A 13,673-nucleotide genomic window follows, 5' to 3' on the forward strand; every position below is an offset into this window, starting at 1 on the left:
GATTTTCATAATTTTTTCAGACTCCTTTATATTCTTATGGGACAGGAACCTCCTTGAACTTGTACCACCTTACGACTCCTCCTCTGTAAAGGGGATTCACACCTTTTGACTAACCTCCTCTGAATGGGATATGTGCATCAAAAGGTTTCTTTTTTTGTTCCTCCCATACACTTTTACTTCCAAAAGAATTGGTGACGTCCCATCCCTCAAAGGGGCGCTCACCTCGTTATGGTTCCCTATATTCCTTGAAATGTTTCTTTACTGTCTCTCCGTTTTAAGATACCAGCTGTTGATAACTGTACTTCAACCGATATGTGGATAATAAAAAACCGATGGATATCCAAAAAGGCAAACATATATTGCACATCACACAAATATACCCATAAAAATTTTTTTAAAACTAATACAAAAACCATAAAAAACACAGTCCCCCTAATGATTTAAGAATTTGCTCCACTAGACTGCCGGTTCCGGCATGGGAGAGTGAGCAGCTTCTCCCCTCGGCTCTGCTCTGCATGCCAGCCCTTCTAGCAAGCACGCTGTCCGCCTCAGGGAAACACTGCTCCCGGTCTCCACGGAGGAAAGAGGAACCGATGGAGAAGTTCTTGGTTGCGCCTGCCACTCCCAAAATACCCACATCACCCCAGCTGCCACGACAGGAGAAGCGCCGGGGGGGAACACAATTTCGCGCTGGATGCTGACAATGCTCCAGGTATGCCGGTTAATAAAAAAACAATCGCTGACCCCTCTGTTGCTGTGGGGGAGACTCTTTCTAGTAAAACAACTGGTTCCTCCTCATATGAGGAGATGGTATTAGCAATACAGGCCACCATGGCGCCTTTGTTACAGAAAGCGGTGTTTGACATTACTGCGCAGATACAACACCTGGCTGGCAGGGTCTCTGAGGCTGAACAACATATCAGCCATAATATGGATAATGTTGTAGGTCTGCAAAAATCTGTCTCTGCCTTAGTGATTGAAAACAAAAGGATGGCTGAAAAGCTAGATAATATTGAAAATAGAACCAGAAGAAACAATGTAAGGATAATAGGCTTGCCAGAATAGCTGAAAGGGGTTCTTTGGAGCAATGTGTACATACTACACTCCCCAAGCTGCTGCATATTGAGGGAAGATGTGCTGATATTGTTAAAGAGCGAGTGCATCGTTAGGGGGATACTGCAAGAAGCCCTTTACATCTTCCTAGAGTGGTTATTTTCAAGACTTTGAATTACCTTCATGCACTTGCTATTTGGAGAGCATCCGGCAAATTTAATCCTGTACGATGGGTAAAACACTCTTTACACATTTTCCAAGACTTTTCGGCTAAACTTTCTAGACTGAGACGTGCTTTTCTCCAATATGTTCAACTCTTATTAAAGCCAACCTTAAATTTATGATGTTGTACCCAGCTCGCCTGAGAATTTATAATGGAAAGGAGTTCTCTGATTTCACCGCTCCTGCTGATGCGGAAGCATTTCTCAGAGAGGAAGCTGCAGAAGGAGGCAATATGGATATGTCTCAGGTTCCAGGTGAGGGAGGCACTTCAGACTATTATTGTCTGAGAACACTTGTTTCCCGATGCGTGCTGTACTACGTTTTCATATTGCTGAGATGGCAGCTTTATATGATCTGTTAAGATATGAATGCTATACTCTTTATTTTGTGTTTGCTTGTTATACCACCCTGACTTCTCAGGGATTATTATTCTACTATCATAATGGCTGGGGTGGAGAGCTGGGGCCGAGCCACTACGTTATCCTTTACTTTATTATAGCAGAGTTCAGTGTCTGTGACCCCTGTGGTGCTAATACTGAATTCTAACTGGAAGTCATCGAGGAGGATTATTTCTCACTGCTCACGATTGCTGTTTGTTTTGTGTTTTTGTTTTTATTTTTTCTTTGTTTGGTTTTTTTTCCCTTATGTGTTTTCCCTACCCTTACCCTCTTAGGTCATATTCACAAAGTACAGTGATTGATATGAGCTTTGACTTTTACTATAAATATGTCTCTTTGGATTGGATCACTTAAAGTTTGGGGTATACATACTCCTGCCAAACGTAGATGCTTGCTCAATTATTTAAACAAACATACTGTGGACTTAATATGCCTTCAGGAAACACATCTAATGGCCGAGAAGGTTAAAAATTTAAAATGTTAGGTTGGGTGGTATTAGGCTTTGTTTCCTATAACACTAAATCCCAAGGAGTGGCAGTACTGGGCAAAAATTATTAGAATATTCTGGTATCACATACGATTTCAGATGTAGAAGGTCATTTTATGATCATTAGTCTTGATTTTAAAGGTATGGTATTTCACTTGTGCAATGTATATGCACCAAATGTGTATAACAAATCCTTTTTCACCTCACTAATGGCGAAATTGCATACTCTGGACCCTACTTCATTAATAATCTGTGGTGACTTTAATTTAATTTCATCTTCCTTCCTGGAAAGATCTCCCCCTCAAAAAAACGTCAGATTATGCTACCAAAATAGGTATCCCCTTTTTTGTTAAATCTCTCAATTTAGTTGATACATGGAGGGCTACACATCCTACAGAGAGGGAATATACTTGCCTTTCCTTGACCCACAACACCTGGTCTAGAATTGATTATATATTAGTGGTAGAATCTCTATTTCCTAAACTAGCCTCAGTTGATATGGAACCCCCAGTGCTGGCAGATTATAGTCTGGTTTGGATGGTTTTAAATTTCAAGAGGTCTGAGGGCTCTACTCCTCACACGAAATTCCCTTCACGTTTATTGAAAGTAAAAGGCTTTAAATCTAATTTGGGGAATTGGTGGAAAGAATTTCAGATACACAATAATGGATCTGAAATCTGTAACCCAATCTTTTTTTGGCCTGCTGCAAAAGCCGTTATACGGAGGGATGTACTGTCCTATAACTCCCTGCTTAAAAAATGGAGGAATGCCTCCTATCTTGAACTACAGTCTACTCACCCCCAAGTCTCGAGTGGTGTGTAATGGGATCTTATCTTCGACCTTTGCTCTTAATAGAGGTACGAGGCAAGGATGCCCATTATCGCTGCACCTATTCGCCATAGCTATTGAACCCTTAACGGTTGCTATATGATCTTCCCCCTTAATAATGGGAATAGGAGTGGGCTCTGAGCAATTGAAAGTGAGTCTATTTGCGGATGACACTCTTATATTTCTATCTAACCCTCGTCATTCTTTGCCAGCTTTAATTCACCTACTTCAGTATTTTGGAGCAGTCTCAGGATATAGGATTAATATGTCCAAATCTGAAATTCTCCCACTGGGGGCGGCTACCTCAGACCTCTTGAAAGATCTAATTGTACCTTTTTCAATTGCCCCTTCTCAAATTAAATATCTGGGTATACAAATTTGCTCTAACTTAAAACAGTTGTATTCGGCCAACTTTCTTCCTATAATTAATACACTAACTACTAAACTTGAGGCGTGGAAGGATTTACCTCTCTCCCTTTTGGGGCGTTTAGGTGTCATTCACTCCATTATATTTCCTAAAATATTTTACTACATGCAGATGCTCCCGGTTGCTTTGTTACACTCAGATATAAGAAAGGTGGATGCTATATTTTCCAAATTCCTTTGTCAGAACAAACGTCCTAGGATCTCTAAAGCTAAGCTTATTACATCTAGGAATGAAGGTGGGTTGGGCTATCCCGATTTGAAAACATACTCACATGCGGTTTTCTTTAGGTACATTCAAGCATGGATACTAAACAAGTCCCACTACACGGATCTCTCTTTAGATACAGAATTTTTTTCTCCATATTCACCAAGTGCCCTGCGACAGTCGCCATATTCCCTTATACCGGTAGAATTTCGTACTCACATTTTGTTCACAGACACATATAAATCCTGGATTGCTGTCAATTAATATTGTAGTAGTAGCCCGAACAATACCCACTTTATTCCCCTATGGGGTAACCCCTCTTTTCCGCCTTCTCTAACAATCCTGTGGTTCAAGATCTGGCGATCTAAAGGACTAGATGCATCTTGTAAGGTTTTTGACACGGGTGGCTGTTTAGCCTCCTTTGATATGATTTGCCAGCGCTTTTTGATACCTAAAACCCATTTATTCATGTATTTACAAGTACAACATTTTGTAACTTAAAAAAAGCATGTCCTTCCTTGTTCAATGGACAAGTTATCACACTATCGCTGGTCAATTCTTTGGAGACATTATTTCATTTTCTTACACGCAAAGATTATAAAGTGAAATATTTATATAATTTGCTTATTACTTTGGATAAACATGTTCAATGGGAGGTATTATTATCTAAATGGAAGATGGACATTCCCTCACTAACAATTATATCGGATTTGACGGAGTCCTATGCATCTTCTTTAAAAATATTAAATTCTGCTTACTTGCAAGAAGTACATGTTCATACCCTGCACAGGGTATATATTACACCACATCAGCGTAGACATATGGTCAAAGATGAACTTGGTCATTGTTGTAAATGTAAACTAGCTACTGCGAATTTCATACATTGTATGTGGGACTGCTATAAACTCAGACAGTTTTGTTGTAAAGTCATACAATTTATTAATACTGTGTTTAGCCTTCACCTATTTCCAGAACCAGCCGCATGTTTGGGAAAACATTTTTCAGCATGGTCTCTAGGCAGGGTTAAGAAATGTATTCTTTCTCTGTTAGTTACGATTCTTACAGTAAGTAAAAAATGTATATTACTTAATTGGACAAAGAAATCCGCTCCTAGATTTTCAGAAGTAAAATGGAAACTTATTCAATTTTTATATTATGAGAGGAAATATGCTTGCCTAGATCTTTCTCTTGGTGTTAAGACATTTTATAATAAATGGGTTCCATTTATTGACACTCTGGAACTAGAAGCCCAACAACATATATACAAAGCTTTTGACAATTTTACCCTTTGAAATGCTATTTTGCGATGTACAGTAATACTATACTGCACTTGTACTAGTGAATATTTTGGATCAACCTTTGCTATTTAGGTTTCTTTCCCTATTTCCCTCCTTCCTCCTCCTCTGTCTGTATTTGTTGGGTTAAATTTATATTTAGTTTTAATTGCTATGTTGTGTGTTCTACTAAGAAATGTCTTACTGTGATATCTGACATAGGCCCTCATTCTGAGTTGTCCGCTCGCTAGCTGCTTTTAGCAGCATTGCAAACGCTAGGCCACCTCCCTCTGGGAGTGTATCTTAGCTTAGCAGAATAGCGAACGAAAGGTTAACAGAACTGCTACTAACGTCACAAACAGGCCCTGCATTCGTCCAGCCGCTCCCCCCGTTTCTCCAGCCACTCCTGCGTTTTTCCTGGCATGCCTGCGTTTTTTAGCACACTCCCTGAAAATGCCAAGTTGCCGCCCAGAAACACCCACTTCCTGTGAATCACACTACGATCACTCGAGCGTTGAAAATACATCACTCGCGCTTGTGTAAATCTCCAAAGTTTTGTGTTAAATTACTATGCACATGCGCGCTGCGTACCATGCGCATTTTCCACGTAATTGCTGCATTGCGAAAAACGGCAACGAGCGAACAACTCGGAATGACCACCATAGTGTTGGAAATGTACTTTATTTGTATTGGAAAAATTCAAATAAGAATATATATATATATATATATATATATATATATATATATATATAAAAAAAAGAATTTGCTCCATTATATATATCCTAAAGTACCGGGCACTTGTATTTTTCCTCTGTGAAAAAGATAAAAAAAGAGGTCTCTAAAAAACAAAGTGCTGGTCCTATTAGGGAATTGGAAAAGTGGAAAAGCCAATCAAACCTGGGGTACACCGTAGCACCACACCAACGCGTTTTGGATTCAAAATTCTTCCTCAGGGTGTATCATGGAGCAAACCCTGTCGGCCATTTATACCTCCTGGTTTCCCCATGCAGCCTTAGCAGCCAATCACAAAACATTAGTTTAAAATTCATATATTAGATCCATTTTATAAAATCATTATCCACATATCCTTATTCATAGCACAATTTATTTAATGTCCCTAAATCATACAAAGTACAGGAAAATATATCTCCAAAAGAGAGGAAAATACAAGTTTCCGGTACCTTAGGGCAGGCATGTCCAAACTGCAGCCCTCCAGCTGTTGTTAAACTACATATCCCAGCATGCCCTGACACAGTTTTGCTGTCAGAGAATGCTAAAGCTGTGTCAGAGCATACTGGGATGCATAGTTTCTCAACAGCTAGAGGGCCGCAGTTTGGACATGCCTGCCTTAGGGTATATAGTGGCGCAAATTCTTAAAACATTAGGGGGACTGTGTTTTTTATGGTTTTTGTATTTGTTTTTAATTGTTTTTTTATGGATATATTTGTGTGATGTGCAATCAATTTTTGCCTTTTTGGATATCCATCGTTTTTTTATTATCCACATATTGGTTGAAGTACAGTTATCAACAGCTGGTATCTTAAAACGGAGAGACAGTAAAGAAACCTTTCAAGGAATATAGGGAACTATAATGAGGTGAGTGCCCCCTTTAAGGGATGGGATGGTCACCAATTCTTTTGGAAGTAAAAGTGTATGGGAGGGATCAAAAAAGAAACCTTTTGATGCACATATCCTGTTCAGAGGAGGTTAGTCAAAAGGTTCAAATTCCCTTTATAGAGGAGTCGTCGTAAGGAGGTACAAGTTAAAGGAGGTTCCTGTCCCATAAGAACATAAAGGAGTCTGAAAAAATTATGAAAATCTGACTTTTTCTTGCAGCGCTTGTAGACTACTCAATATGTTTTATAGTATAAACAGTTCATTGCACACTAGGGATGTGAAAACAAACATCTGAGACATACATGCTGGTACAGAGACTGTTTTATCCCGTTAGGAAGCTAAGAAGGATTTTATGCAATGTGACTGTACTGTAGGACATGTCCATGATAGACAGGTTACACAGAAAGAAGTAGCATGTAAGCTCTCATGAGCAGGGCCCTCTTCCCTCATGTACTTTTCCTTCTCTTACTTACTGTAAACCATCTTCTACAGCACCAAATCCTTTCTGCTACCCTGATACTAATTTCAGTGTCGTCCTCTGATGCAGCTATGTTTACATACCCTTTACTTGTCCTATATTGTCTTCAACTGTAAGTCACTGCTTTCCTGTTTTACTTAATTTGTTTATTTACTCTGTAATTGGGCACTGTGGATCCCTTGTGGCACCTTATAAATAAAGGATAATAATAATTCATGGGAGTTTAGAGCCAAGGGTTTAGGCAGACCAGTAGTAGAATGATTTTATTGCCACCAAGAGTGAGGCGATAAATGGGCAGAACCAGGAAGAAGATGGGACATAAAGCATTGGAACATCTGATATCCCCCTTATATGAATGAGTTGTGCCATTCATTTATCCTGCTTATATATGAGGTATAAAAGAGGAAGGGTTACTGATTTAACTGTGCTATACAACATTGTCATCAAAGGTTTTACAACAGTAAAATGTGAAGGAATGAAGGCAGTGAAATAAGGAAGGGAAGGAATGGGTCAAGGAAATGATGCACAGTATAGTATTACACAGAAAGGATCATAGCAGGGAGATTCCAGCCACTAAGTAAAAAATAAAAAAGGAGGGCAAATGTTATTATTCTTTCAAGGACTAACTGGCAACCCAATTTGCCGATAAATGAGTCTGGCCTTGCCAAATCTGGCTCAGACAATCCACTATAGGACCAACATGTTCCTGATTTAACCATGTGTACTGTTAAAGCCGAATATGTTTTTATGCATTCATTTAATACAGATGAGATTACATGGTGCTTGAACCTATGGTTAGTTCCATGGATATGGAGATACTGTGGGTTTGTACAGAAGCATATGATTTAAACCCTTGTGATATGTTACTTGGCTGCAGAACAATGACGTGCTATTAGGCCCCAGGTGGACTGCTAAGCTTCAAGTGTATTTTACATTTTGTACTGCTCAGAACAAGTTGCCTCCTTCTGATTCCTTCTTTCACTTTATCTCTCTCTCTCTCTCTTTCTAGAAGTGTTTTATCTATGCTGGTAGAGATAGTTAACATGAGGGTACAACGGTGGCATCTCTAGATGAAGGCCAAGTTTACCACATACAGACCAGTGCCTATACCACTTACAAGGTTAGAGGCTTATTCTTCTCTGTGATGCAGAAGTGTCATAACCAGACCCTCTGTTGTGACTTCACAGACTGTAAAGCTGTGCCTTGATCTGTCCTGTCACGATGAGGCATTGCAGATGAGACAAGTGACAATCCTGATGCCTAGGATTAACTGTATATGCTATGCTGCATGCGCAGAATCTGGGAAAGGATCAGTAAGGCAGCCTGAGTACTTCATGCACCCACCATACTGAGGAGTCAACAACAGGGGAAAATGGGGGCTTTATCCCCCTCTGCAACACCAGAGTCAGTACTAGCGTCAGATGTATTAACCTGGAGAAGGCATAAGGAAGTGATAAACCAGTGATAAACCTACCAGCCAAACAGCTCCAAAATGTAAATTAACAGTTAGGAGTTGATTGGCTGGTGTGTTTATCACCTTGCACTTATCACTGATTTATCACTTCCTTATGCCTTCTCCAGGTTAATACATCTGCCCCAGTGTTTCTAATGTCTATGGCTTCTTCACCAACTTATGTGTCACTAGGTACAGACACAACAGTGCTAGTGTCTGGCAGACAATGTTCTAGTGAAGCTTAGTGTTCCACACCTACACCATTAAATAGGATGATTTAAACCTCTGGTGATGTTACTTCCTCCAAAACAGTAGTACTTGCAGATACAGCAATTCCTGCAAGTAAGCTTGAAGGATCAAAAACTTTCCCCAAGCTGCTTCATGTAACAACACTTTACTCTAAATTAGACTCAACACTTGGGAGTATACTTACTAATGGATTGCTTTTAATACATTTTAACCACATTTAAAATGGATTTAAATCAATCTAATACAATATTGTGGTTTAGGGGCTAAATCGCACATTTACTAACATTTCAAAATAAATATACAAAATTGTCTGTTAGTAAATGTGCATTTTAGCCCCTGAAACACAACATCAATACAGATTGGTTTAAAATCTACAGATGTGTCCTTTTACATATTTGCCTGTGATGCAGCACAGCGTATTGGAGTGGGAGCAGGACATCTCACAGGAGCTGATGGAGGTAGCAGTGAATGATGCTCCCGCTACCCTTAACAGCATGAGTGGAGCCAGCGTATTTAAATCTAGTAAATATACCCCTTAGAGGGCAACTGGCATCTTCAAGGCTGCTCTCTGTTTTAACAGCCAAAAAGACATGGTGGGACTGGAGCAAATGTATCTACTCTGCATGTCTGATGTCTCAACAATGTTTGGGGTTCCCTTGTGTTTTTTTTCTGTTGCAAATGTGCATACAGGTGGTGGTTTGGCAGAGTTAATGTACACACCAGTGGAATACGACATTGACCCAAAGATGGGTTGGGTCCAATACAGGATGCCGACAGTCAGAATACTGACCACAGCATAAAAATGGTGAGAATGCAGACAGGGGGCAAGGTCAGTATACTTACCTTTCTGCAATGTCCCCATTACCCTAACCCTCCCTTCACGCAGCCAAAACCAACCCCCCACCCCACAGCCTGACCCTAACCCTCCCCGGTGTCGCCTAAACCTAACGCCCCATTCCTGCAGCCTAAGCCACAACCCCCCTGCAGCCTAACCCTAACCCTCCCTGGAGGTGCCTAAACCTAACCCCCCCTCCCAGCAGTTTAAACCTAACCCCCTTCCTCGCAGCCTAAACCTAACCTCACCCCCTTCAATGGTTTGTGATCCCGGCTGTCAGGATTCTGGTGTCGTGATTGTGAGCCTAGTCGGGATAGCGGTGCCAGCATTTCAAGCTGTGTCGGGATTCTGGCATAGGTATTTCCAATACAGAGTCCAATTTTATTGTAACATTTGCAGACGACACTACGCTAGTAGGATTGATTAGTAAGGGTGAGAACAGTTATAGGCAAGAGGTGAAGCAACTTTTTAGGTGGGGGGGGGGGGGAAATAATTTGTTCTTAAATAGTAAAAAGACTAAGGAGGTGGTGATAGATTTTAGGAGATCTAGGAGAACCACCCCACAGCAGTTGTTTTTGAATGGGGAGGTGGTAGAGATGGTGAGTGGTATTAAGTTCTTAGATATTCATTTTACTGAGGACTTATTGTGGTCTTCTCACATTTCTGCTTTGATTGGGAAGGCTTGCGAAGACTTCGGTAGCAGGAGAAGTATAGCAAAGGCTAATAACATAATTTCTGATCCTAGTCATCCATGCTACTAGCTTTTCTCCTTATTGCCTTCCAAGAAACGTTACAGGTGTCTTGGATGCCTCACCAGTAGGTTGCGGAACAGTTTCTTTCCTTCTGTAATTGTTAGTTTACATTTTTAACATTGTAGTTTAAAATTACTGGAGTCGTGAGTGTATTGCATTGTAATTTCACTTATGCATTTTGTAATGTTGTAGTGACAGAATTATAATTCAGGTTGAACTCGATGGACATTTTGTCTTTTTTCAACCTCATCTACGATGATACTATGTATTAAAAATTTCTGAACTTTTCACTCTGCTTGCAATGCAGCTGTCTCAGCACAAGATTTACAAGGCACACGTTCCTGAAACTGTAAAGCTTTGCTCTTACTGTATCTGTTGTCAACTTCAGAGTGTTTGCCTCGAACACTACAACTAAGTCAAATTAAATTGAAATTAACATTTTTAAGCATGGCTGATGCTATTTCTTGCTATTTATACATATGACTACCCTGGTGTTTTATTTGGTACCAGCTGTATTATTGAGCTTCTTCCTATATTTTCGCCAGTCTATATTATTATAATGCATCATCCTATGATAGTCTAAAATTACAGCCACATAGCCACTTTCAACGACTACAGCTTTAGCAATTTTGTTCTACAGGCCTAAAGGTGGAATGTTTAGCTCAGGAGTGTTACAAACCACTAGATCTTCTATGAGTGCAGGTAAGATCAAAGTGTGCTTGTGTGTTCCAGCTGTGATAGGCTACAAAATTGAATTCAATGGAACAAGTACAGTATGTGTGATCTTATAAGTGTTCTTTGTGATTTTGCAAGTTTTCTATGAGTATGTGATAGTCGTAGGTATACCTGCAAGTCAGGCACTGGGAGAGCTCTTTGTCCTTGATGGTCAGTGTGTGTTTGGCTGAACACAAGGAGACACCAGAGCAAGGTAACACCAACAACTCTCTGAGATACAGTCACCTATGACAAGTCCACTGCGTGATGGCCTGGATGCCATTCTACATCAGGAGCTGATCACTCATTACTAAGACCTATAGAGTTACTACATCTGGCCTTCACTCCTGTAAGACTTGTATACACAGCAGGACAGAAAACCTCCAGATTAAGGTCACCAGCATTGAGGTAGGGAGGCTCACACAGCTCGCCCTATCACCCCATGATCTGGGAACAGAAGCAAAGCACTGGTAAGTGTCTTCATGACACCACACACTGTCATGCCTGCACCAGCCCTCTGGTTACATAGGATACACTGTACCCAAGAGAGACACATAGCTAAGACATATGTCTGTACTACCTAAAGGAGTCAACTAACATTCCCAGATGACCACTATCATAGAGACATTTTATATGTTTTGATTAAAGAGCACTGTGACTCTCAACAAATTACTGCCTTATTCACACTTACTGTATGTGTCAGCGTTGTTAATCACATCACCTCTCACAATATAACACCAGGCGTTTGAGCTTTAATCACCTCCTATCATATACTAGTAAAGGGGACTGGACATCTTGAGATTGAAGTAGTGCCCAAGCTAATACTGAGTGCAGAGTTTGTCATCCTCGGATTTAAGTGTTCTGGGTAGTTTTCTGCACAAAAATAATAGCAGAGTATGTTTACAGGAATGCAGTATACTGTACTCCACCTCTGGCCAAATCCTGCCCAGATTAAAACCAAACCTCACCCTGCATTCATCCAATGTCCACTCCAATATGCCACTTTGGAAACAAGCTACACCCATTTTCATATATACCCTGCCCCCTTTTGAAGTCAGATATGCAGGACTGTATTGAAGAAGTTTGGACAGTTGGGAAGCATGCTTAAAGGTTCCCATACATCTAATGTCTGTTTTTCCAATTCCGCAACCTAACCGGTAATGCCAATCCTCCGATTAAATCTACCAGTCAGCAGCCATCAGTGATCAGCGATTCATCAGGAAAATACTGCATTTAAAAAATCCCTGATTTGCCAATCCTGACCGTTTTTGGTCAGGATCGGGGGAATCAACATTTTTAAACATGTTTAATATTCCTGATTTCCTGACCAGGCATTTGAAGGATTGTGACATTGCAGCAATATTTTACTAATGTATGGGGGCTGTTAAGGAAAACAACATGGGTAAATTAAAGTAGCATTTTATATTTTTTTTTATAAACCAAAGCAATTTCTTTTATATTAGCTTTGAACAGTATAAGCTAAGTTAAATTCATTAAGGGTAGTAAGGTACAGATTAAAAGCTTGTGAGCAGGGCCCTCTTACCTCTTTTTCTGTTATTAGTCATATTTTAATTCTGTTTTGTTACCAATCGTAAAGCACAATTGAATATACTGATGCTATATAACTAAATAAATAATAATAAAGGTAATTTCTTACTTATAGCAGTTACAGCACAGTTGTTATTAAATAAGTCATTTTTGTAAGGCTACCAATCAAATATTTGCACCTTTGTAGAGTTACGTGGTCAACTGAAACCACCAACGCTTCAGTGCAGATTTTACGTCTTTATTTTTCAAGCTATAGATCAGTGGGTTAAGCATGGGGACAGCAGCTGTATTAAATAAAGAGAAAAGCTTGCTAGATTCCAAAGTGTCCATTGAGGTTGGTCTTAGGTACTGACAGATGAGGGTCACATAGAGTAGAATGACCACTGTGAGGTGCGAGGAACATGTGTAGAAGGCTTTATGCTTTCCTGCACCTGAACGAATGCTCAGTATGGTCTGGATAATAAATATGTAAGGAATGAAGGTAAAGAGAAATGGGAAGATGGAAAGGAAAGTTCCACAGATAAAAATCAAGAGGTTGGAGAGTGAAGTGTCACTGCAAGTCAGTTTCATGATGGGCACAATATCACAGAAAAAATGGTTTATTTCTCTTGATTTATAACAAGAAAACCTGGAAATTAAAACAAAAAGAGGAAGAGATTCTACAAAACCTGAAGCCCAACAGGCACTGGCCAGAGAAGAACATAAACAAGGGCTCATGACTGTGTAATAATGCAAGGGCTTACAGACAGCAACAAAACGATCGTAACTCATTGCTGACAGCAGCATCAGCTCATTGCACACTAGAGATATGAAGATGAACATCTGAGACATACACGCATATAAAGACAATGTGTTATCTCCTGTCAGGAAGCTAATAAGGATCTTATGCAGTGTGACTGTGCTTGAGAATATGTCCAAGGTGGACAGGTTACACAGAAAGAAGTACATGGGAGTGTGAAGCTGAGGGTCCAGGCAGACCAGTACAACAATAGTCATATTTCCACCCAGAATGAAGAGATAAATGAAAAGAACCAGCAGGAAAATCAAAGCTTGAAGCTCTGGGGCTTCAGAAATACCCGTAATAATAAAGTAGATATCTGTCTGATTTGTCTCATTAATGCAATTTATCTGAAA

General features: G+C 40.0%; 1 protein-coding gene across 1 annotated transcript in view; it reads right to left on the minus strand.

Moving 5' to 3' along the window:
* Nucleotides 1-10,564: 10,564 nt before the first annotated feature.
* LOC134949862 (olfactory receptor 8D1-like) overlaps nucleotides 10,565-13,673 on the minus strand; it is a 28,371-nt gene continuing 25,262 nt past the window's right edge. The window contains exons 2-3 of the mRNA XM_063938566.1: nucleotides 12,733-13,667; nucleotides 10,565-10,688 (exon numbers count right to left, since the gene is read on the minus strand). Coding sequence (XP_063794636.1) covers nucleotides 10,565-10,688; nucleotides 12,733-13,667 — 1,059 coding nt within the window. The remainder of the gene's footprint in view (nucleotides 10,689-12,732; nucleotides 13,668-13,673) is intronic.

Source organism: Pseudophryne corroboree, chromosome 8, assembly GCF_028390025.1.
Source record: "Pseudophryne corroboree isolate aPseCor3 chromosome 8, aPseCor3.hap2, whole genome shotgun sequence".
In the NCBI taxonomy this organism is placed as follows: Eukaryota; Metazoa; Chordata; class Amphibia; order Anura; family Myobatrachidae; genus Pseudophryne; species Pseudophryne corroboree.